Below are 23,164 nucleotides of genomic sequence, written 5' to 3'. Positions count from 1 at the left end.
AAAGACGAATGATCAGCTCCGGTTCAACTGAGCTGTGATGTGTTCACCTTCTGCATGCCACATTATATCACCTACTCATAGGTTTGTGCGTAAAATTAGTGCACATTTGACTCTTTGGCACAGAAGAGGTTAAAGAGGAATTAATCCCAAATATACAATGTCATGTAGATTGAGTGCATGCAGATATGCATGCATGCAATATTAGTGCATGCAATATTAGTGCATGCAATATTAGTGGAACACATCAGTGAAAGTTTGAGGAAAATTGGACAATCCGCTCAAAAGTTATGAATTTTTGAAATTTGATGACGAGACAGCTGGATCAAAAGACTACCAAAGATATATACTACGATTTAAAGAAAACGTAAAGAAAGTTTCACAAAATATGATAATTTCATATGAAAATTGTGCATTCCCTGGACTTTTTTCTGACATTTTGTCATGGGTATAAAATATCATTCTCCAGCAAATTTATGCAAGGGGTAAGTCTAGAGATCTTTTTTTTTTTGTTACAAAAGTGTAAAAAAGTTGAATTTTCTTTGTACATGTATTTTCTTTGTTGATTTATGGCAGTACATGTAATGTCATGATCCGTAGTAGTCTTCTGATTCAGCGGTCTCATCACCAAAATTATAAAAAGAATCATAACTTTAACAAATTGTCCGATTTTCCTCAAACTTTCACTGGTGCATTCTTCTAATATGGATCTATTCACTCAATCAACATGTATTTTGTTGATTTCATTCTCCTTAAATAACAAATAAGGCTTATTGTGATTTGCATATCAAGGTGAGTAGCTGATCACTAAGATTCTTCACATGCGATCCCCCAGGATGAACGTTGTCCGGTATAAGTTGGGCGCTGGACATGTCCCAAGCGTCAATGAAAGCAACATTCGCCTTTCTCAACGCGTGCTGTCTTAATATCTGGTCTAGATCTCTCCCTAGCCAGTCCGAATGGTAAATGAGTTGATTGACATCAACATGCTCTCGCGTGTTGGCGCTCTTCACCATAACAAAAGTGGACGGACTACGTTCTAGCAGACGATCGATTGCCGAAGTGATTGCACGGACGCGGTTCTCGTAGAACCACCTCGGTTGTTGAGTGAAATGCGCCCAGACTGAGATGACAACAACAGTTCGGTTGTCAGCCACAATGTCGTCCAATTCGTTAGCTATGTAGTGAATATCTTTCACCGTCGCCCAAGCATTCCTGCCTATAGGAAACCCGTGGAAGCGGAAGACCATGCTGGTGTTGAACTGCGCGTCTCGTGCCCGCGTGGGCCCGACATGCCAAACGGGCTCTGGTTCGTTGGAGGTCTTCCGCATGGATGGGGAAAGTTTAGCCAGGTAGTATTCAAAGAGTTGTCGAATGGTCGAATCACCGAGGAAGTGTAGTGTCTTCCCTGCTAAACAAGCTCTCGTCTCACTCAAAGACAGACGATTTATCGTGCAGCGAGGGTCGTTCCATAGGTCGTTCAGATAATAGCCGCCTTCTAGTGCTGCGTCGGTGTAGCTGCTGATAGTACATGGCGGAAGCACAGCCTTTTTCGTTCCCGAAAGCTGGTCTGGTTCTTGTGGAACATCAATATCTGCACAACGGCAAAGAGAATGCGTTATAGTGCTGCTTTTGTTTGTTTGTTTATTATTTGTTAAGCTACACTTAAAGACAGTGTGCAATTTAGCAAGCTGTAACACATACAAACTGTGATTTAAGTACTTAACGTCATGAACGTACTTAGTGCATGTAATAAAATCAGTAAATGTTTGATCTATTTTATTCGAATCATGGGTGATGTGCGATAAGAATGGTATTCAATATGATAAATATTCATATAATGACTAAAATTCCTTAATTCAATTGTATTCCACTGAATTTGTAAAAACAGCTGCTTTGGAAGGGCAAAATAACATGAATAAGGTAGGCCTATCATAAAACGCTAGAGCTCTGCTTCCGCGTCAACTTTTGTTGAGCTTGTGATACAGTAGTTTCTTTAAGTGTTCCTCTGTTGTTTCTTGAAGACGGAAAAAAATGATTTAGATTTTAAACACTCAAATAGGTCCGAAAAAATTAAGCTTTAATTATTTTTATTATTAATTAAGTTTATAATAATTTGTTTGTGTCGTTTCCATGGCGAACGATATACATTTTAATAACTGGACAATGACATCATATGCTATCGTGACCATGCTTCTATGTATAATCAGATGTTATGTGTGCATTATGAATAAGTTTTTAATGAAGCGCTTCAACCCCCTCAACTCGTCCAAATCAAATTATGAACAAGGAAAAAGAAAAAAGAAAACCCTCATAATTCAGCCATCAATTCTATAAATTCTTCCAGAAACGATATGATTAAAAGAAGCTCTTTGAACAAAATGTTTTCTCATCGGTATGTGCTGGGATTTAAAGTTTCTTTACCTTCCACTTGAACAAGCTGTACATCTCCTGAAATGTGATGCTTGGGGCTGCATGTGAAAAAAATGGAAAAGGTGTGACCGTATGTTCATAGATTAACATAACTCGTAAACCATTGTTCACTGGCATATCATAAGAAAAACAAGATTCAAATACCGAGCTTCGAGAAAGACTGAAAGACTCTCTTTTCTTCAGTTCTTTCTTTTTTCTTCCATCCTTTTTTACGAAAAGCATGAAAGTTCAAGGAAGTGGTCTGGGCTTTGAAACGTTTCTCAAATTCCATCACGTATTATTTAAAGAAGATTGGTTAAGTATTTTGGAAATGATGCTCGTTAGATTTCATCTGAGGTTAACAACAGGTACAGCGGAGAAATATGATATGACAGTATACATGTAGTCACTTGCTCGCCGTGCTTCAGTGTTGGTTGCTTGGTGTAATATTAGTGTGTTTGTGTGCAGGCATGTCTAATGTTGCAATAACTTTATATCTTGGGGCACCAGTTGAAACATGAATAATGTAATTCATCCATCTAATAAGTTATATGATATTTCTTCCTGTTAACCCAGTCAGTAAGTCTTTACATATCAGGCCGCGAATTTGGGCAGTACTTTATGCTCCGTGTCGAGAAAGAGGATGTAAACCATTATGACTGTATACATACATAGAATTATAATTTACATGAAAACTTGGAGTCAAATTTTGTCAGCTGGTTGAAAATAAGATATCGGGGTAGCGATGTCAAAAGGAAATTTCAGAGATGGACAAAATGGGAAACATTCCCAGAAGCACTGACAGTCTTTGGATTAAACATCAGTCTTTAACGAAAATCTATTATTTCATTTTAAAATACAATTGTGGATTCTAACTATCGGGATCTAGTGTGTCGTGTGAATTCAGAGGTATTCTGCTATCTGCAGCCATATCTATTGTTTTTATACATTAAGACTGATGATCGCACTTTTCCTTATTTGTATACATTGTCACGCATTGGAACATTTTATATTGCAACCTTTGAGAATGCGCTTCAAAGAAGCTGATAAACTTTCAGTTTTAAAGTGTACTTCATTAAATCTACCTTTTATAGCGGTCATGAAAGAATTCGAATTGATGAATGGGATGATGGAAGAAGTGGAAGAACAGAATGATGAGTTGGTAAAAGAATTAGTTGAATGGAAAGATGTGTAGTAGACCTCGAGTAAAGTGCGTAACATCACTGAACAAAAGCAGTGACATATGGATGCAGGCCACACACCTCTTATCGAAATATTTTACGCCTCATACACCGGTGTATATCTTTCACCAATGGCTGTGCCTGACATTCAGACAAACCATCCAATATAAGAGTCACAAAACAATGTACTGAAACTGGATTCAAGTATTGAAGGGCATAAAAGAAACACGTAATTGAATGACCTCCTATATCCCATCCACACGCACAATTTGGGTTATGCTTGTCAGCTTTGTGGCAGATTATTTACTGTGGCATGCCTACTATTGTTTTCCATCATCTACCTCGATTTACTTTCTCATAACCATGTAAGCATAAAGTTTAATTAAGTTGTGGAATTATTCACTGATGTAGAAGAATAGAATCGATAGTGATTGTATCCGCAAAAATGTATATACATGTATCAAATTCGGCAATATCTGACGCAACAATCAAAGGATGAAAAAATTGTATACATGGCTGAAACTGTACTATGAATTTTGTATATCATAAACATAATATATTCCTACATTTTGTTTGATGGAACTAGAGTGTAATTGATTTGAAATTGAATTGAAATTGAATAGAAAATAGGAACGATTCACGGTTTGAATGTGTATGCCTGTTTGTTTGATGGAACTATACAGTATAACTGAATTGAAATTGAATTGAAAATTGGAACGATTCACCGTCTGACACGTTAATGCACCATAATACATTTCTCTTCAGGAAACGTCCTTACATGATGGTTAGTTTTTCAATTGGTGGCATCGTTGGGATTTCTGTGCGGTATGCTGCGCCGGTGTCACATCGACTCTGCCGCCAGTCCGCGCAGCTCAGGGCCGGAGAGGACGGTCTTTGGCAAAACCACGGGGATCCTGATCGAGAATCAGTCAAGTTGCAGACAGCTTTCTGTGGTGAAAAAAAAACCCAACATGACGCAGAAAATGAAGTTTAAAGTCATGTGGTTTGATTCTTTGCTATTTGGTACTTTCTTTTTGCTCTGTGCATGAGACATCCCGCACTTTTGTGTATAACAGTGGGACAAACAGAAGGAAGATACGATGCTGATCGGATATACTCATTAGCTGCCTATACTTGGGGTATTAAAAAGCCAAAGTTATGTGATTTTAAAGAGAGGGGTTTTTTGCCAACTGTTATATTTTGTAAACTTCAATTCAAATTCACTGAATCTCCTTTTCATAAGTGTTATCATAATAGCTAAATTTAACACAACGGCAGTGCTGTTATCGGAAATGCTGGTCTAGAGATACACATTTGACTTTTGGCCTGTGTTTTTTAAAGGAAAATATGTTAATATGCTGGCATCTTATCATGGATATGAATACTTTAACAAGAACATAATTGTTTAGTAAAAATGTGTTGATTTACATAAAATGAAGGCAGATAAATATTGTCCAGCCAATGTCTATATCGTTACGCTTTTTGTAAAGGGGTGTCGGTGATGTAGGCCTACATGCAGATGCAGAACATGCAGTATTGCACTAATTGGTGAACGCTCTTACCTCTTGATTCGGGAGGACCAAGTTACAAAATGTTTCCTCTCGCCGAGACCCGTCGGGCGATACAAAGTTTCCGCGGTAAACGTAGCGAGCTGGTACCGCATCCCGGAACCGTCGAATGGAGCTGACCGCCTCACTTGAGTGAATCAGCGTCACAGTGACGTTCACCGTTCCCGCCCACTTGAGTGTGAAAAAGGCGCTGTATGTTCCGTTCCCGTGGTCTATCACTTCCCCGTCCGTCGACGAGCCAGCGTTAAACTGAGCTGACTTCGTGAAAACCTTGGCCCGGAAGTAGTCCCCACCGTACGATTTATCCTCCGCCCGACCGTTACGCGCCTGTATTCGCAACTCGAGTTGGTCGCACACGCGGTAAGACGGACGCAGGTTCACTACAGTAAAATAACTGTGCACGTGACTAGTGATGTCTGCAACGCGAGTCCATGTCGGGTTTTGCGGCTGACCCAGGGGTGGGAGATTTTCAACTGACCATCCTGCTCGCATTTCTGGCTTACGGGGACAGAAGGAAGGAGGCATGGGTTCAGGTTCGACTTTCATGGGATGTTCAGTTTCCATGCCACGGGGAGCGTTTCCTGCAGTCTGGAAATGGAGCATATTAGTGCCTTGAAAATGACGTGAAACTGGGATGGGTCATTAGGGGAATGTTCACAATGTTCAAAGTCGTCATGGCTGAAGTCTTAGTAACCCTTATGAACAATTCATATATTGGGGGTAGTGAAACCCGATACAAGTGTGCTTCAGAAGTCAGCCAGTAGTGACAGGCAGACTAATAAGGGTACACAGAGGGCACACTCGTTTCCCGCATTTGGCGCTGTCGCATTATCCTTTATACGGCACTGCCGCAGGGTTCACTATAATACAGTCTATTATCATCTGCGCATGCGGAATATCGATAGGCCCTACCCTACGTCACGAGAAGGACATCCACTTACTAGTACATCACACAGGGCACACTTTAAGAGAAGAGATGAAACCATGATTCATTTAATTTGGTTTACTTTGATTCATTTCATTCATATTATGTAACTTTATTTCACCATTAAGGGAGGGCACAAGTATAACAATTAAAAAGTGCCATGCTTCATCCATTTCTGCATAAGCGCGGTTCAGGGCAACGTTATATAGTGTTGTGCTCTGTTGTGGTATAATCACTAAACTGCTTTCATTGTCACAACACTTTCATGTGGACTCAACGTCACAACTTTGACATTTTTCAGTGCTATGAGATCGTTTATTGTTTAAGTCGACACACACACACACATACACACACACACACACATACACACACACACATACACACACACACACAAATACACACAATATGATCTCAAAATGCAAAGGAAGAAGAGGAAAAGAAAGGACTAGCGAAAGAAGGAGGAAAAGAAAAAGAATGGGAAATAGGGATAAGCCTCAAAAAGAAAACCGAAGAACGGGAAGGGGAAAAGGAAGATGGTATGTCGAACGTGACGGAGAGAAGGGAGTGGGCGTGGAATGGGCAAGAAGGAGCTTGTGATTGTTTAATTCCATCGACTCTTTTTCATTCCGATATTGAACTTCGATTTCAAGGTCAGTTTTGCACTTACTATGAGAATCGGAGGGGCACTTTTCAGTGCTGACATTCCGGTCGGGGTCCAGCTTACCCACAATGCACCGGTGACCAGCACGAGTACCAGGAGCGTGTTGAAGACTAGAACAGTCCTTTTCGTACCAGGTGTCATGACGGCTGAATAAAAGGGAAAAGAAAAATCAGTGAGATCTGTTGAAAGTCACCTGCAGCCATCCTACATGGAGCTGAGTATGTCGTACTATTACGCTTTTCATGTTTATGGCTGAAAAAAAAAAATCGCTGATGTAGGCCTAGAATAAATTTAAGGCTGCATTCATGTGGGGGCTCTGTGGCATAGCGTACAAGACTCGGGTCGGACGACCCGAGTTCGAATCCCACCCAGTGCCTACGTCCTAGGACAAGATGTTTTTACCCACTATGTCCCTCTCGACCCAGGTGTATAAATGGATACCTGGCAATGCTAGGGTAATAATGATAGCAGGGCCCTCTGGTAGAGCAGTGGCAACACTGAAGAGGCTACCCTGTGTAAATAAGACCTTATAATTGTTTATCATTATTGTTATTATTATTATTATTATCATTATTATTATTATTATTATTATCATTATCATTATCATTAATCATTGCACTTTCAAATTAAAGTACGTTGGTAAATTTAAACCAAAACCCAAAGAATGACATTTGCTGAAGTGCCAAAGGGAACTGACAGACAATTCCGAAGCTAAAATAAAATCTACGACCCGTGAGATGATTCGGTAATAAGAGAACAAGGAACCTCTTTCTTGTGTGCTTTATACCTATTCTATCATTAAAAAGGGTCACTTATGGGAAACCAGCATGGCCTGTTAACTTCCGTGAGCGCTGGTGGTTGTCATAGTCTCTAATTACTGAATCCCACGGATATCTATTCCGAACTGTCTGACAATGCCAAAATTCTACACGTGAGCATGTGTCATTACTTGGCTGTCGGATCTCTTTCTAAAAACGGAGAGCCTTGATAATTTTTTGTAACTCTTTCTATGCCAAAGAGTCGAATGTGCACAACTCTTACACACAAACCTATGAGCAGGTGATATAATGTGGCATGCAGATATAGTGTAAATTGACAAGATTGCATATGACATTCAGGTCGTTGTACAGTACTCTCCGCATAATCGGGTAGGCTCGGGCAGAGCGTTTCTTACCCGATTAAGCGGAGTACCCGATTAACAGAAGAGCACGTCGCATTCACAATTGACACACACTATGTGTATCAATGTATGCATTATACACTGCACCAAACACCTACACTGTATGCTTAACACGAGTGCTTGCACGGCACATTATACTACATACCTTACACTTGCTCAGTCATGAGCAATAATTTACACTCTTTTTATGGACAAATATGTCTTCAGAAAACTTTGCTGTTTGACTATAAACTCGATCCTCGCGAACACGCAGGCGTTTTCTGAAATGAACACATCTCTTTCCGTGCACTATAGACACGTAGAACGTCGGGTTACTTTTCGAGAAGCGACTAGGGGAAAGCAAAATTATGGAGATGTTGCATGGCCTGATTTTCGTTGAAAACTTCTCGTACATTTGTATTGTGAATGTTGCAGCGGAGGAAGGGAGGAGCGCAAGTGTGTTCAACTCCTGTCTATGCACTTGTGAGTGTCAGCTACATGTGTAATGTTCGTTTACATGTGGCAAGTCGGTACTCCCCTGGTACATGATTGTGTTTTCATGTTTAATCACTCCCCAAATGATCGGTCTCTTTTGCAAATTAGGCAGAGAATGCGATTAGCTGAGTAAATTTGACATTCATGATTCCTTAAAGTGTTATAACTGCGATAAAATGAGGGTAGAATAGATTAAAAGAAAATTATTTACCCATTTATGCTGAGAGGAAACCCGATTATCAGGTAATTTTAATGTGCATTGGAACTGATTTTGACATTACTACCCAATTAAACGGAGTACCCGTTTAAGCGATACCCGATTACGCGGAGAGTACTGTATTACCAACAAGCATACGGCGTTATTCGCAAAAGCCACAGCAAGAGCTTGTAAATGAAAAGCAGAAAAATATAGACAATAAGAAAAGTCAGAAATCCCTGAAATACAGACAGAAACACATCCAATGAATAAGAAATACAATGATGATTATATCAACTTGATTGCACGCATTACAAACCTCCATGAAAGCACAGGAAAAGAAGCTAAGATATCACCATTAATTTGTTGTATAAAAAGTTACTCAACGAACAGAATCCTTCTCTTGCGTCTCATGATAGTCAATCGTGGTGCTTTTGACAAGCAGCGAGTTCCACTTGAATTTCACTCGAACTCTATGGCCCGAATTCACGAAGGTGGTACAAATGAAACCATGGTTTAAACCATGGACAAAAATCATGGAGCGCCAAGTGTCGCATGGAATATCTCGTTACGAAATCAGTCATTTCGTCGATGAAATGATTATTTTGTAACGAAATGACAATATTTTGTAACTAAATAGAAATTTCGTCCACGAAATGATAATTTCGTTAGCGAAACGGTCACTTTGTTGACGAAATGACCAATTTCGTAACGAAATATTCCGTGCGACTCTTGGCAACTGCTTGGCGCTCCATGGTTTTTGTCTATGGTTTAAACCATAGTTTCATTTGTACCACCTTCGTGAATTCGGGCCTAATGTTTTAACCATCGATTCCCCAGACGAAACATTAATTCAATACTCACACCGTGACAACTAAACTAAACTAAACTAAACTAGGAAATACGAGTATTGAAAAGGCATTCGTTTGAAAGTAAAGGCCGTGTCACACCTTTCCGGACAAGCCTTGCGTGCGACTTGCGAAGAACAATTCTTACCACCCGGAGGTCCCCGTTGATGACCCGCACATGACAGTACCTAGCACGTATCTCACCCATGGTCGCCCGGAGGTGCGCACGAAAATCCTTTACCCGCAACCATGTATAGGCCCTGTCAAACTTTTCCGGGCACGCTACGCAGGATTGTTGCGTGTGGGGATTTTCCAGCATACCGGACAATTTCTGAGGGCTGACAAGGATTTGGGCGAGTCTTACTTGCTGGATGTGTTCTACTTAAGCTCTACTTGCGGGTATTTTGTGTGACCTGCGTGCCAGGCTGGTGGGGGCTGACAACTCAGTGAAGGAATTCCCCTGAAGAAATGGCAGAAGTCCCACAGAATGTCATTACCTTGGCTGCATACGGGGACTGCGAAGTACCTGTCTGGGAGTTGCCTGCGAGGTGCTGCTGCTAAGGGCCTCCTACTGGCGTTCTGCGTGGACCTCTGCGGGCAATCCCCGCGACTCACTCGGAAAAAGTTTCGGTCATGCTCAAATTTGCTTGACCTCCGGGCAACTACGGGGTGAGATACGCGCTAGGTACTGTCAGGTGCGGACCAACTGCGGCAAGCTACGGGTAGCAAATTTGCTTCCCCGCAAGTCAATCCGCAAGACTTCCCCAGATACAGTATGACAAGGCCTTGAGCATGCTCAAAACTTGTTCCGAGTGAGTCACGGGAGATTGCCCGCAGAGGTACACGCAGAACACCAGTAGGAGACTCTTATCGGCAGCAACTCGCAGGCAACTCCAACGCTCGTAACAGAAAGCAGATCGGTTTCAAAGCTCTCACGCAGGTCACACGGACTACACGCAAGTAGAAGGTAAATAGCACTCGTCTAGTAGGTAAGGCACAAGTTTGATTTGATTTGATTTGATTTATTGGTTCCTGCATTATATCATTGCTTATGCAGATACATACACACATATCATATACATTGTTGGTACCATACATATAAATGGATATACATAAACATTAAGTGCTAACAAGGTAAGTTTCTTCATTACCTTTAGAATGTACAGCAATACAGTTTCTTCATTGCCTTTACAATGTACAACAGAACATATCAGTGATGCAATGAATAACGCAGAAGGGCTACAGCTTAAGCATTGCTTGATTTGCATGCAGCCCTCGTACATAATACATAACATATAGGAAAATAAGGGGAGGGATGACTTGCATAGAGATAGGATAGGAGAAAGGAGAGAGGAGAGGTCTGTCTGCTTTCACTAATACACAAAATTAGATCACCTGGATCACTGAATAGTAAAGCATAGCAAAGTATTTTCTCACCGAGGTACAGGTGAACACTTACAGGTCATGGTCGGTTACATAACATTACGCAATAAATTCTGAACGGCGATAATTCAACAAGGGAATTTCATATACGATCCAATTGCAATGACATTATAAGATCACTGATATCCAGAAAGCAGCATTGTCTTTACAGCTTTCTTGAAAGAATACATAGACTTTAAAATTCGAATTTCTGAAGGAAGAGAGTTCCAAATATCAGGTCCAGTGTGTCTGATAGATTTCAGAGCCATCACCGTTTTAGGATTTTGTAGATGAAATTTATCAGATTGCCTTGTGGGATAAGAATGTATATCCTTCTTTAACTGAAATAATGAGAGGAAAGAAGATGGCAAGTGACCGTTGTACAAACGAAACATAAAAAGTGAATTTTGCAGAAAATTAATATCATTTGCCTTTAGTGTTTTTAATTCTACGAACAAAGGATCCGAATGGTCCCGATGGCCTGAATTGGTACATATACGTATAGCTTTCTTTTGTAGAAGCAATATACTGTCAATGTGACTTTTCGCAGTTGCCCAAACAATGTTACAATATGAGATAGTCGACAATATCAACGAATCATAAAGCATAAATAAAATATTCTTTGGGACATAATACTTAAGCTTACAGAGTATACCAACGTTACGAGACACTTTATCTGAGATGTATTGCACATGAGCATTCCATTTCATATTTTCACTGATATATATTCCAAGGAATTTGACACTTTCTTTTTGCTCCAATGATATACCATCCACCATTATATTCAAGTGGCGCATTTCATTTTTATTCTTCTTATTATGAAAATAAATAAAATTTGTCTTTTTTAAGTTGAGTGACAATTTATTGCTCTTAAACCATGTAGATAATTTCGGCAATTCAGTATTAAGAGTTCTTAAAAGCGACTGAAAATCAGAATTGGAACAAAATATGTTGGTGTCATCGGCGAACAGTATATATTGCAGTAACTTAGAGGAATTTGTAATATCATTTATATACACTAGAAATAGTAGTGGTCCCAATATGGATCCTTGTGGGACGCCGCAATGTATGGGTAAAACTTCAGAGTTTACCGATTCATAGTATACGTATTGCTGTCTATTTGATAAATAATCTTCAAACCATTCCAGTGGAATGCCACGAACTCCATAACAATGTAATTTGCGTAAAAGGATAGTGTGGTCAAGAGTGTCGAATGCCTTGCTTAGGTCCATGAACACACCAATGACATGTTTTTGTTCAGCTAGGGCAGTCGACACTCTGTCATGCAACTGGGCTAGTGCCATATCAGTAGAGTGAAATTTCCTGAAACCATATTGGTCTTGGTTCAGTATATCATTTTGTAACAAAAAATCATACAGTCTGTTATAAACAAGTCTTTCTATGACTTAAGAAAGACTAGGAAGAATAGAGATAGGTCGGTAATTCGAAACAAAAGAAGAGTCATCTTTTTGTATATTGGAATAACTTTTGCAATTTTACATGCGTTCGGAAATACACCAGTTGACAACGACAAATTACAAATATGTACTAAAGGTGTCAATATACTCCCAACAATCTGTTTTAAAAAAGACGTGCTCATTTCATCATGACCACATGTATGACTAAATTTTATAGAATGCACAATATCAAGGATCTCATTAAAATCTGTTGGTTTGAAGAATAATGAATTATCGTTTGACGTGCCCAAGTACTGCGAGAAATCTGTCTGTGTATGATCAATCTTAGAAGCTTGACTAGGACCTACATTAACAAAGTACTCATTAAAACAACATGCTACATCTTTAGGATCACGAAACGTTTGTCCATTATTCGTAATTTGAGATGTTGACACTTTCTTTTGCTTACCAATGACGTCATTAATAACCTTCCAAGTGGCTGACATATCTCCAGTAGCATTTTCAAAAGCTTCCGTAAAAATACATTCTGCGGGAAAGCAAGTGCGAAACTCGCCCGCAGAAAATTCTCCTGCGTGCTGGAAAATCCTTGCTCGCAATTAGCCCGCGTAGTTTGCCCGGAAAGGTGTGACACGGCCTATACGTCAGGGTAAAATACACACGTGTACTGTATAAGTGCGCTTTGAATGTATCACACCGCGAGACGTCTAATATAAACTCAGAATAGAATCAAACAGATATCATTCATTCATTCATTCATTCATTCATTCATTCATCCCTTTATTCCTTCCTTCCTTCATTCATTCATTTTATTTATTCACGAAAATAACATCAGCCAGAGGCTTCAGCAAGTCCGTGTCATAGAAACTCATCATCATCGTAGATACAAGATACGAAATGATGCCATAAAACTGCTAATATCTTCAAGTTCACAAAATATTCCTAAAAGATGCATAATCAAAATGACTGATATATCATAAACAAAGGTATTTATCATAAGTACTATTGCATAATTGATTGTTAAGAAATAAAATGTGTTCATATTTATCCCTTAGAAGTGAGAATACATCAAATAATTAAGTTTGGATTATTATACAAAAACATATCTTAGCGGTTACAATATTACACACTACATTTTCAAGAAATTAAGAAGAAAATGGACAGTCAGAAAAAAAAACGAACAGTTGAGAACATCTGGATTATAAGAGACACGGTGACCTCGTGATGCCAGCTATGAGCTCGCATGAGAGGGACGACGGTGACGGAGATCTTATCCGATGCCTCCTGGAGTGTCTCATTCATTTATCTATTAATTGATTGAATAATTGATTGATTAATTGATTGATTTCTTTCTCTATTTACGTATTTATTTATCTGTTTAGTTATATATTTATGTATGTATGTACGTATGTATGTATGTATGTATTTATTTATTTATTTATTCGTTCATTCATATATCTGTTTATCTATTTATTTATCTATTTATTTGTTTATTTATTTATTTATTTATTTATGTATGTATGTATGTATTCATTTATTTATTTATTCATTCATTCATTCATTCATTCATCCATCCATTCATTCATTCATTCATTCATTCAGCTAGTGGCACAGCATTGTTGTCATTTAGAATTTGTTCTAGAGATTCATTCGCAAAGACATCTTCCGAATCAGTAAAATGCTCTTCATCTCGAACTACTATTGCAGTGGCGCCGCGCCACGGCGGCCACATTACCGCTACCAAGGTGCCTGTATCCATCAAGTCCCTACAAGCGGACTGTCTTCCAATGAGCCATCGTGCGATCATACCCGTCAACGAAGCGTCTGACGAACCACGATCATTTTTCTCTCTCAGCGGTAACCACTGAGTGCAGCGGTGTCCAACGATGTCCAATATAGGCATCTTCTCTCATCAGAAGAGCCAAGAGGCATGGCTTTCCTTACAAAAGTTTGCAAAGCTTATGAATGAAAATCAGAAAAACAAAGCCAAAAGAAAAGCTAAAAAGCCCTTATGTATAAGCAGACATGCAGAAGCACACTTTCCATGAATTATCAGTTGTACAGTGATGGTCGTATCAACTTGCACACAATACAACCCTCCATGAAAGCATCAGCAAATACCTATACCACAAATTTATTGCACTAGAAAGTTACTAAGGTACAAAATGCATATTCCTCTATCATGATAAACACGGTGCTCGTGACAAGAAGAGTTGCGATTCCACTCGATGTCTTTATATAAATCATAGTTTCCCTGGATGAAACATACAACTAAACTAGGAAATACGAGTAGACAAAAAACATTCGTCTAAAATAGAACTCCTTAAAATATTGGCGAGTAAATAATTTATATGAGACAACGACATGACTCTGTCGGTCGCCATCGCCATGAAAGTGCTTATAGTGTCTGGGTCTTGACTAACATGACTAATGACCGCTTATAACCAATTTATCATTGAGGTGGGCAAAATAAATGTTTAGTCGCGTGTATACGCTCTCAACCAGTCATTAATTGTATGGATCTGCTTCATTAAATTTCTTTTTTTTACGTGGTATAATTCCATCTATATAGTCTAAATGTTTTTTATTCATTCTCCCTTTTTCAGTCTCAACCACCTATCATTCGGGGCTTACACACAGCCACACAAGCTTGCTTTTATGTAGGTCCTGTCATAGCTCTCTAATAATATTGTACAACCTGAACCATAAATTCTATATTGACCAATCATCGTTAAATATAGATATACAGTCGACAAAGTACAATAAGAAAAAGTATAATTTGTGCTTATATTATAGGCTTTCCCGGCCAATTTCGCACCTTTTTCAGTCCAATTCCTAATTGCTGCATTCGGTTTAGCACAATTTAGCCTAGATGGCATGTTCGGTATTTCAGTTTTATAATCTTTTCATTCAAATTCATTTTAGAGCATTCAAATTACCTTTAACATCATTCGAATCAGCACTTTTTCAGTTCAAATTCGTAAGACAAGCACCATTTCGCAAATCGTTCATTCAGTTTAGCATGATATAGTCACGTGATCAGGTATACGCTGCGCTCGTTCATTCGAATTCATTCTTAGGCATCCAGTTTCGCATTTACTGCATTCAATTTAACAGACACGTTTATGCTTTTATTCCTTACTTCTATTTGCATTCATCATAAGTATTGTTTGCAAGCATCTTAACATTTCATATTTTCGTATTCATTCTCTATTCTGATATCACCTTTTGCAACAGTATTTTCAAAATATGTATATGTGTTTATAATGTTCGATAGCATTATTTCATTCACAGATACATTAATCTTAAGTTTGTTTTGACATTAATTGGGAGAAGGAGGATTCAATTTACATCGTGATTATTTCTTTCATCTGCATGCTTCATTATTTTCATTTGGTGGGTGCTATATTGCGTTAATCATCATTAGGAATAAAGTTCTTGGATCAGCTCTAGCCATCAATTTGTCACAGTTATTACCCTCAAATGCCTCTATGATTCTTTCCCTGTCTTCTTGAGAGATACTCCTGTATCCAACTCGTGCTGTCATGACTGGACATAAGAAAGTGAAGTGAATCTATGGTACTGGTGCATGTATAGTTCTGATAACGTGTATGAAAGAAGAGGGACGTTACAGAACAACAAACTTGAGTTATTTCAGGGTCAAAGATACCTTTACTATATATTTAACAGTGTGTGGATGAAACAAAAATTCACATTTAAATACGTATAAATCATGGTTCTCGCCTTTTCAAAATAGAAATAACATTACGCCAATTTGAATGAACATGTTTGGAATTTGACTGCCCATACGCGAAATTGAACGACTGAAATACCACTTTCCGCCGGTGCTGGCGAATTTGAATGGCTGAAGAGCACGTATACCAATTTGAATGCCCGTTTTACGAATTCGAAAGGCACATGTGCGAATTTCATTGATCGAAATGCTAAATTGAACGAACAAGTTGCAAGTTTGAATGACAGAATGTGCAGTGACGAGGATTTTCGCTAAATTGAATGAACCTTTTATCAAATGGACTGACAAAAGTGCGAAATTGGCCGGGAAAACCTATATTTACAATGTAAAGACGGACATATAATGTAACGCACTGAATTAAATTGAAATGAATTAAATTGAACTGCACTAAATAATTACCCACACTCGTTACCTTCGAAACAGTCCAAACACCCTCACCCTTCTGGCGTGTATCTTGAGTGGGGAATTCTTACTATTGAAAAACCTCACAGATGTGTACTTTTATCACTCCATCCAACACGTCCCTGCATGGTCAGAGGCCGCATTCACTACCCGAAGTGAAGAGAACCAAGCCAATGCGTACTAGGGCCAAACTGTATCCAAACTGTATCAAGTTGGAACGGTTTCACGTTATGTAAATTATGGTTTACTGTCTGAAAGATGACATGGAGAATGCCTCCAAGAATATCAAGGGGGAACTTTCCTTATGCTTACAACATCTTTTGAAAGCTTGTTTAACTTACACAAAAAAGATACCATTATCACTTACAATGATAGGGTATATGATGTGGTGTTTTACTAATGACTTTTTATTCGTTAAATCATAGGTCTTCAGATAAGATATGATTTTTCCGATTAAAGTGGTTAAATCATAAATTTCCGTAGTTTATAGACAATCTTCTATTACTTTCTCAATGTGAAAAAAGACGTTTTTGCCCATAGCACATTACGTCATTTTCAACATTATGATATGGTGACGGATTATGATTCCATCACCTCGAATACAGTGAATATTGATTTCTCATTACACGCGATGAAAAGGGGCCAAACTTGTAACACTGTACCATGACTGTACTCATTTTGTAAATAATATGTGTTGATATAATATGTGAAAGACATGGCGCAATAAAATACTCCACTATTATCATTATTATTATTATTATTATTATTATTATTATTAATCATTATCATTGTTATCATTATTATCATTATTATTATTATTATTATTATTACCATTATTATTATTGATATGACCTTACTCTTCTTTGCACCTTTACCGTACATCAATTTTAATAGCATGCCAAGTCAATGCGCGCCTCAGTTCGCTCTGACATCGTTGCGTTCAGTAATTAACGTGGTATCCGGTTTGCCCTGGCACTGCCTGGCGTGGTCTTGAACCACATCGCGATAGTCGCACGCGACTGGACTCATCCGTAGGCTAATGTTACACGTGTATGATAGGATAGTAATGGTATAGAAATTGTGATTGTCATTGTCACTTAATACACCCATGACCCAAATTCTGTGTCATAAAGTTGTTTGCAATCATTGCAATTTGGAATAGGTGCAGATATTGCAGAACCAACACAAAAATAACAACAAAGTAACGAGCAGGTTACTTTATTTATGGCCAAAGTAGGTCCTATATACCTAGGTCCTATACAGCTGTAGCTCGGTGCTTACAAACGCAGAAAATCTCTTTCAGATTTTATTGAAATAAATTCAATGAATCAGAGGTAGTCTGGTATTATAAATGCACAAGCAATGAGGAAAATATACTTTTAAGATAGTTTCAATAATCTCGATCATTTTTCCTATAATCATTATAATAATACTAAGTTTGACACTGGCCATGGCCGTATACACACTAAGAAAAAATGGTTCACTCTTGCACCTTTTAAGGGTGCAAAGTGATGTCACACTGGTGGCTCCCTATGGGTGTTATCTTGCACCCTCAAGAAATTGGTGCAAAAGTTGCACCATGGTGAAATGGTATAATTTTGAACCCTGTGGGCGCACCTTTGCACCTCCATAGAGGATGCAACATTGCACCCTTTCCTTGAGGGTGCATCTTTCCACCCACACTAATTGGTGCTGAGTTGCACCTTTCTTGAGGGTGTGATCTTTCTCCCTTTAATTTTCGGCGCAACTTTGCACCCTTTCTTGCCTCTACTTTTGGTGCAACTTTACACCTTTCGTGAGGGTGCAAAGAAGCACCCAAAGTTCCAAGATTGTAGCCTCTCTTGAGGGTGCGATTTTGTGACATATATATAGGTATAATGTTGCACCTAAAAGTATGTGGTGCTTATTTGATCCATGACTGCTGCAAAATTGCTTCTTTAAAGGAGCCAATCAGTGTCACTGTCTACGCCTTTAGAGGCGCAATGTTGCCCAGTAACCTCAAGTGCACCTTGAGATTACTGGGCAATATTGCGTCTCTAAAGGAACAGGCAGTGACACTGATTGGCTCCTTTAAAGAAGCAATATTGCAGCAGTTATGGATCAAATAAGCACCACATTTTTGCAACATTATACCTATAAGGTATGTACTTAGCATCACATAACCGGGTACAATTTGGTTACTTAACTACTTTAAACCTTGAATAGTGCGAACTAATGCAAGCCTGTTTGCTCAGTATATCAAACTTATGCTGTTGTTGCACTCTGCAAAGTAAATAAGATCGGTGTAATTTGGATCCTGTGAATCATGAAATGTGTGTGTGGAATTTGTGAGTTTTGAAATGTTAATGTAGAAGTTAACTTATAGTTGTGTTTGAATGACACACTAAAACCAAATATTTACCCAATGACCTTTCCAATAAGGTGAGCACTATCAGTATCTATCAAACAAACCCTCTAGGCAAGAGTATACATCTGCATGAAGGAAGAGGTAAAAATATGATATACATTTGTCTAGATACATTTTATTCAAAACGTACTTGAATACGTACTTATTCACATAATCTATAAGAGTAAGATATGCTTCTTACCAGTACACAAAGCCTCAAAAACAAGAGCATGCTACTTACATTTCTAAAGTATGCACCATATCTAAAAAAAAAAAAATGTAAGAGGATTTAACAAGTTGTTTGTATGCATTTAAACGAATAGGCTTACATATTTCCATGCGTACAATATTCATGTAACAGTGACGTCATCATGAATCATCAAAAAGATATGTTTCCAGCATAGACATGAATTTATCTAAAATCTAAAACATGTCTTACAAATATAGGAGTTTGTTTTATAATGACGATGCCAATTGTCTTAAAGTCCTTATCACGACATGTCTTGGGGTTCACACTTATTTAAATCATGAGATTCTTGGCACTTAGATTACGACTATACAATTTATTATGGTTTAGATACTTAATTGACATACGCATACCGTATACAGGTATACGGGCATTTCGATGAAAACATCTAAATACAAGGTATGATTATAATATGAAAATCGAACTTGATACCAGCCCTTATGGGCTACCAATGGAGACTATAGGCAGAATCGCAGTTATGTATTCAGATTTTGTTTTGGGTGATACACGCATTCCGACTGATTTGGGATCAATTCGAGTCCCTCGAGCTGAGATTCCGGAACTGCAATGAGCAAATCATCATAATGGCTAACAAAGTGACTGAGAATAATACATGCACCAGTTTCTGTTTCGTTGTTCTATACACAGAAAGTTGTTACATTTTCCAATCCTCTGTAGGCACACAGTGATTTGCAGATCACCTTTGGCTATAACGTCATGGTCGCGTGCAAAATGAATGCAGCTTATCTAACTTGTAGTTTCCGAATAGGGGACTACCGTGCTAATACGTATTAATCGGATGATAGACCCCGTCAAAGATTAAATTGCGGATATCGTATACCATTGTCAAATCCACTTTTTCTTCTATACACAGTTTCACTAGACTCTTATGAACCACTTAAGCATTACCAAATCATGGAGTATAAGAATAATCTTATGTTATTTCCTTGAAACGGCTGCATTTGTATGAGCGGGAACAGTTTGGCATCATACATAACTAAATACATGTATTATACAAGGTTTCAGGACACTTCGAACCGTGCCCCCCCCCAACAAAACAAAACAAAACAAAACAAAACAACAACAACAACAACAACTACTACTGAAATGTTGTATACCCTAGGCCCATTAACGTATGATCTTTGACCTTTGAATACATTGCCCACATTTTTCAACGAATAGTCATCTGGACGCAACGTAGGTATATATAAAATGAAAAATGTTTTAGGAAAATACATTTAACCACTTCAGAAATAACTATGGAACAAATAGCATAATATTGACACGTTCCCTTCTTCCTAATGACGCGACAGAAAACTTTCCTCACCGAATCATTCTGTCGTTATTCAAGTACAAGTCATTGGTGATTATATACCTAGTTCGATTTATGGAGTCATTGCAAAAGTATCTAATGAAAAGTATGCCTCAGAACTACATCATTGTCATTTATTCTATAACGCTAATAATAGAGTTATTGTTCCGCTATATTGCCTAACAGGTTGTAGTACTCCTACGACGTTTATTCAGCAAATAAGGCACAAAATAAAATTTTGCGAATTTTACACGCTGTTGCCAAAGTCTCTAATCTTCTTTACCACTATTCTCAGACATGAGGTATGCTGATGCTGTATGAATTAGAAACGGAAGCTTCACAAATATTCACCATCAAACAAGGTAAAAGCGAAGTGATGTCTTGCCCACATATCGAATTTGTGATTACACTGATTTTCAAATTTAAGCTCATTGACATTCACTTTTTGACTGTTGACGGAGTCGGACTTCCCCAATATCAACACTTGACAGCCATCTTTAGATGATCTGAGGAGTGAATTTGGTGGTCTTATAGCTCAAAAGTGTTGAAAGTTATTAAAAGAACACCACAATACTATGTCGACAGTGCTTACCAGGTGAGATACAAAGAAAGAGCACGAAATGACATTGTAGAATTTGACAATGATCTGCAATATTTGACCTTGAACGCTGGCACCCACAAGGTGGTAGAAGTAACTTCGTCCAATCGTACATACATATGCAAAGTTTCATTTGGATACCTCAAACAGTATAAAAGGGGAATGAAACCCATATGTACCCGTGGATTGGAGCAATATCATAAGAACACATAAGTGAACATGGAAAATCGTACGATCCAGTGGAAGTTATGCATTTTTTAACGTTTCAGTGTCACTTTCATGTATGGAAACGTATATGAAGAAAATATCAAGGGAATTCCATAAAATCTGATTCTAAATGAAAAGTACAAATTGCCTCCACTTCTTTGTCGTTGCCATAATGTTAAGGGTAATATTAGCCCCCCCCCCCCTTCTGGAAGAAGTAAATCAAGTGCTCCTTTTGTAATGCTAGAAAGGTGAAACTATGCCTATTTTCTTTACATTTCTTTATATAATTTTCCATGGTTGACGTCAAAGATGTAGCTTTCTCATCTCGTAATGGCGGCACTGAAACTCTAAATATATATGTGATAGCTCTTCAACGGATTTTCCGATATTCCTCAATTTGTCACAATGTGTTCAACTGCTAAAGTAATCTCTCTGCATTAACTTGTCCACTTGTACTTTTCATTTCATTTCCCTTCGTGATTCAACGTTGCCATAATCGATTACAGACAGATGTACGAACGGAGGGACAACCTGAACAACATAATTTCTCTGGTGACAATTCCTTGTAAAAGTATACACCATAAAAACTTTAGGCTGGTAAACTATATCAAGACAATTATTGAACAATATTGTTAATGAAATGCCGTAGGTTTTTTTCGTGATAGTTGCCTGTTCAGATCAAGCATTGCAATGTACTGCTGAAGAATGCATCGAGTGTTTCTGCCTTGTTTGGGATACTCAAAGCCACAGAAGGCCGCAAACATCGTAGCGAAGGAATACACGATTGTATACAGGAATTCGGGCAGATTTCACAACCATCCAGCCAAATAGTGATGTCACTAGTGCGCAGCATTCACAGTGAAGATTGTGGGATTTCTGATAGTCCTGCCAGGTTCTGAAAGAGATTTTGGCATGAATAAATAATGACTGAATAAAATTTCGAAGGAAATAGGTCGTTTACACTAATTTGTTGCTTACATAAACTAACAGGTTGCAACTATGACCATTGACCAGAAAATGGAAAATTAAATTAATTGTATAGTTTTTGTTGAGATCTACTTCAGGTTTCAAACATCTTTTGCTGAGATAATGAGAAATGGCTTTGAAATAGCTGCGATATCCAAAACAGAGCAATAATAATATAATGTAGGACCCACTTTTTATCACGATCGCTGCGTTTTACTTTGTTTTTGGATGCCTCCTCCATTTCAAAACCAATTTCTATCAAAATATTTAGAATTCCTCTTAGAATGGCATACTCTCTATTATTTCATTAGTAGGTTCTTGGTATATCACAAAAAGTTAAAAGCCCAAATCCTCACCTCCACCAATACTATACCATCCCTTTAAGTTTTGATATTGGTTTCAAAACAAATCCGGTCGGATGGATTTATTTCAGCTCTTTGTCATATAAGTAAAACATAATAATAATGCAAAGAAATATTCCTCTTATATTTCTAGTCACAAAGCAGATGGAATTCCCGTCTCCCATAAAAAAAAAAAAAATGCAGCACTTACTTTGTCACAGACATACAGCATGTCCTCTCAAAGCAGGCGGGGAACTAGGAGACAGCATGCAGACATCACTAAGTTAGAGCTGAAGAAAAAAATAGATGTGGAATAGCCTGAGTAAAGTCATGTTGAAAAAAAAAAATGTGGCGAATTTGGACTGAGATGAAAATGCACACCTTTTATGTAGGCCTGCATACATTTATGACATAGGGCATATTCACATATTCCCACATTTTTCCTAACCAACTCAAAGTCTTCATAACATAAAATAACAAAGTAAGACAACATCATATTACATGCCAATTTAACATCAGTTTGCTGTATATTTTACACAGTTAGGAAAGGAGTAAGACTTATAGACCTCAGCCATTCACCCGTTGCTGAGCTTGCCACAGATGATGGTCCGGGTGCTGGCCATGGTAATGGGTGTAATGATGCCCATTATGGATGACACCTCTAATCCTGTT

General features: G+C 38.2%; 1 protein-coding gene across 1 annotated transcript; it reads right to left on the bottom strand.

The window, feature by feature from the left end:
• Positions 1 to 767: 767 nt before the first annotated feature.
• Positions 768 to 6,885, bottom strand: LOC139724229 (NXPE family member 3-like). The gene is made up of 5 exons (XM_071635373.1): positions 6,751 to 6,885; positions 5,153 to 5,746; positions 4,369 to 4,538; positions 2,422 to 2,468; positions 768 to 1,591 (listed from the first exon to the last, which is right to left on the bottom strand). The coding sequence occupies exons 1-5, from the start codon at positions 6,883 to 6,885 to the stop codon at positions 768 to 770; spliced, it is 1,770 nt and encodes a 589-aa protein (XP_071491474.1).
• Between the last annotated feature and the right edge of the window lie 16,279 nt (positions 6,886 to 23,164).

This window comes from Diadema antillarum, unplaced genomic scaffold (genome assembly GCF_040938485.1).
Source record: "Diadema antillarum isolate AM-2024a unplaced genomic scaffold, OU_Dant_1.0 scf00000208, whole genome shotgun sequence".
Classification (NCBI taxonomy): domain Eukaryota; kingdom Metazoa; phylum Echinodermata; class Echinoidea; order Diadematoida; family Diadematidae; genus Diadema; species Diadema antillarum.
This window is presented reverse-complemented; position numbering and strand designations above follow the sequence as displayed.

Excerpts from the sequence above, each read along its gene's own strand:
- LOC139724229 (XM_071635373.1), bottom strand. The coding sequence starts at position 6,885 with ATGACACCTGGTACGAAAAGGACTGTTCTAGTCTTCAACACGCTCCTG. Across the intron at positions 5,747-6,750 it reads GTGCCCCTCCGATTCTCATA|ACTGCAGGAAACGCTCCCCG; the intron begins GTAAGTGCAAAA and ends CTCCATTTCCAG. Across the intron at positions 4,539-5,152 it reads TGGTCCTCCCGAATCAAGAG|AAAGCTGTCTGCAACTTGAC; the intron begins GTAAGAGCGTTC and ends TTTTCACCACAG.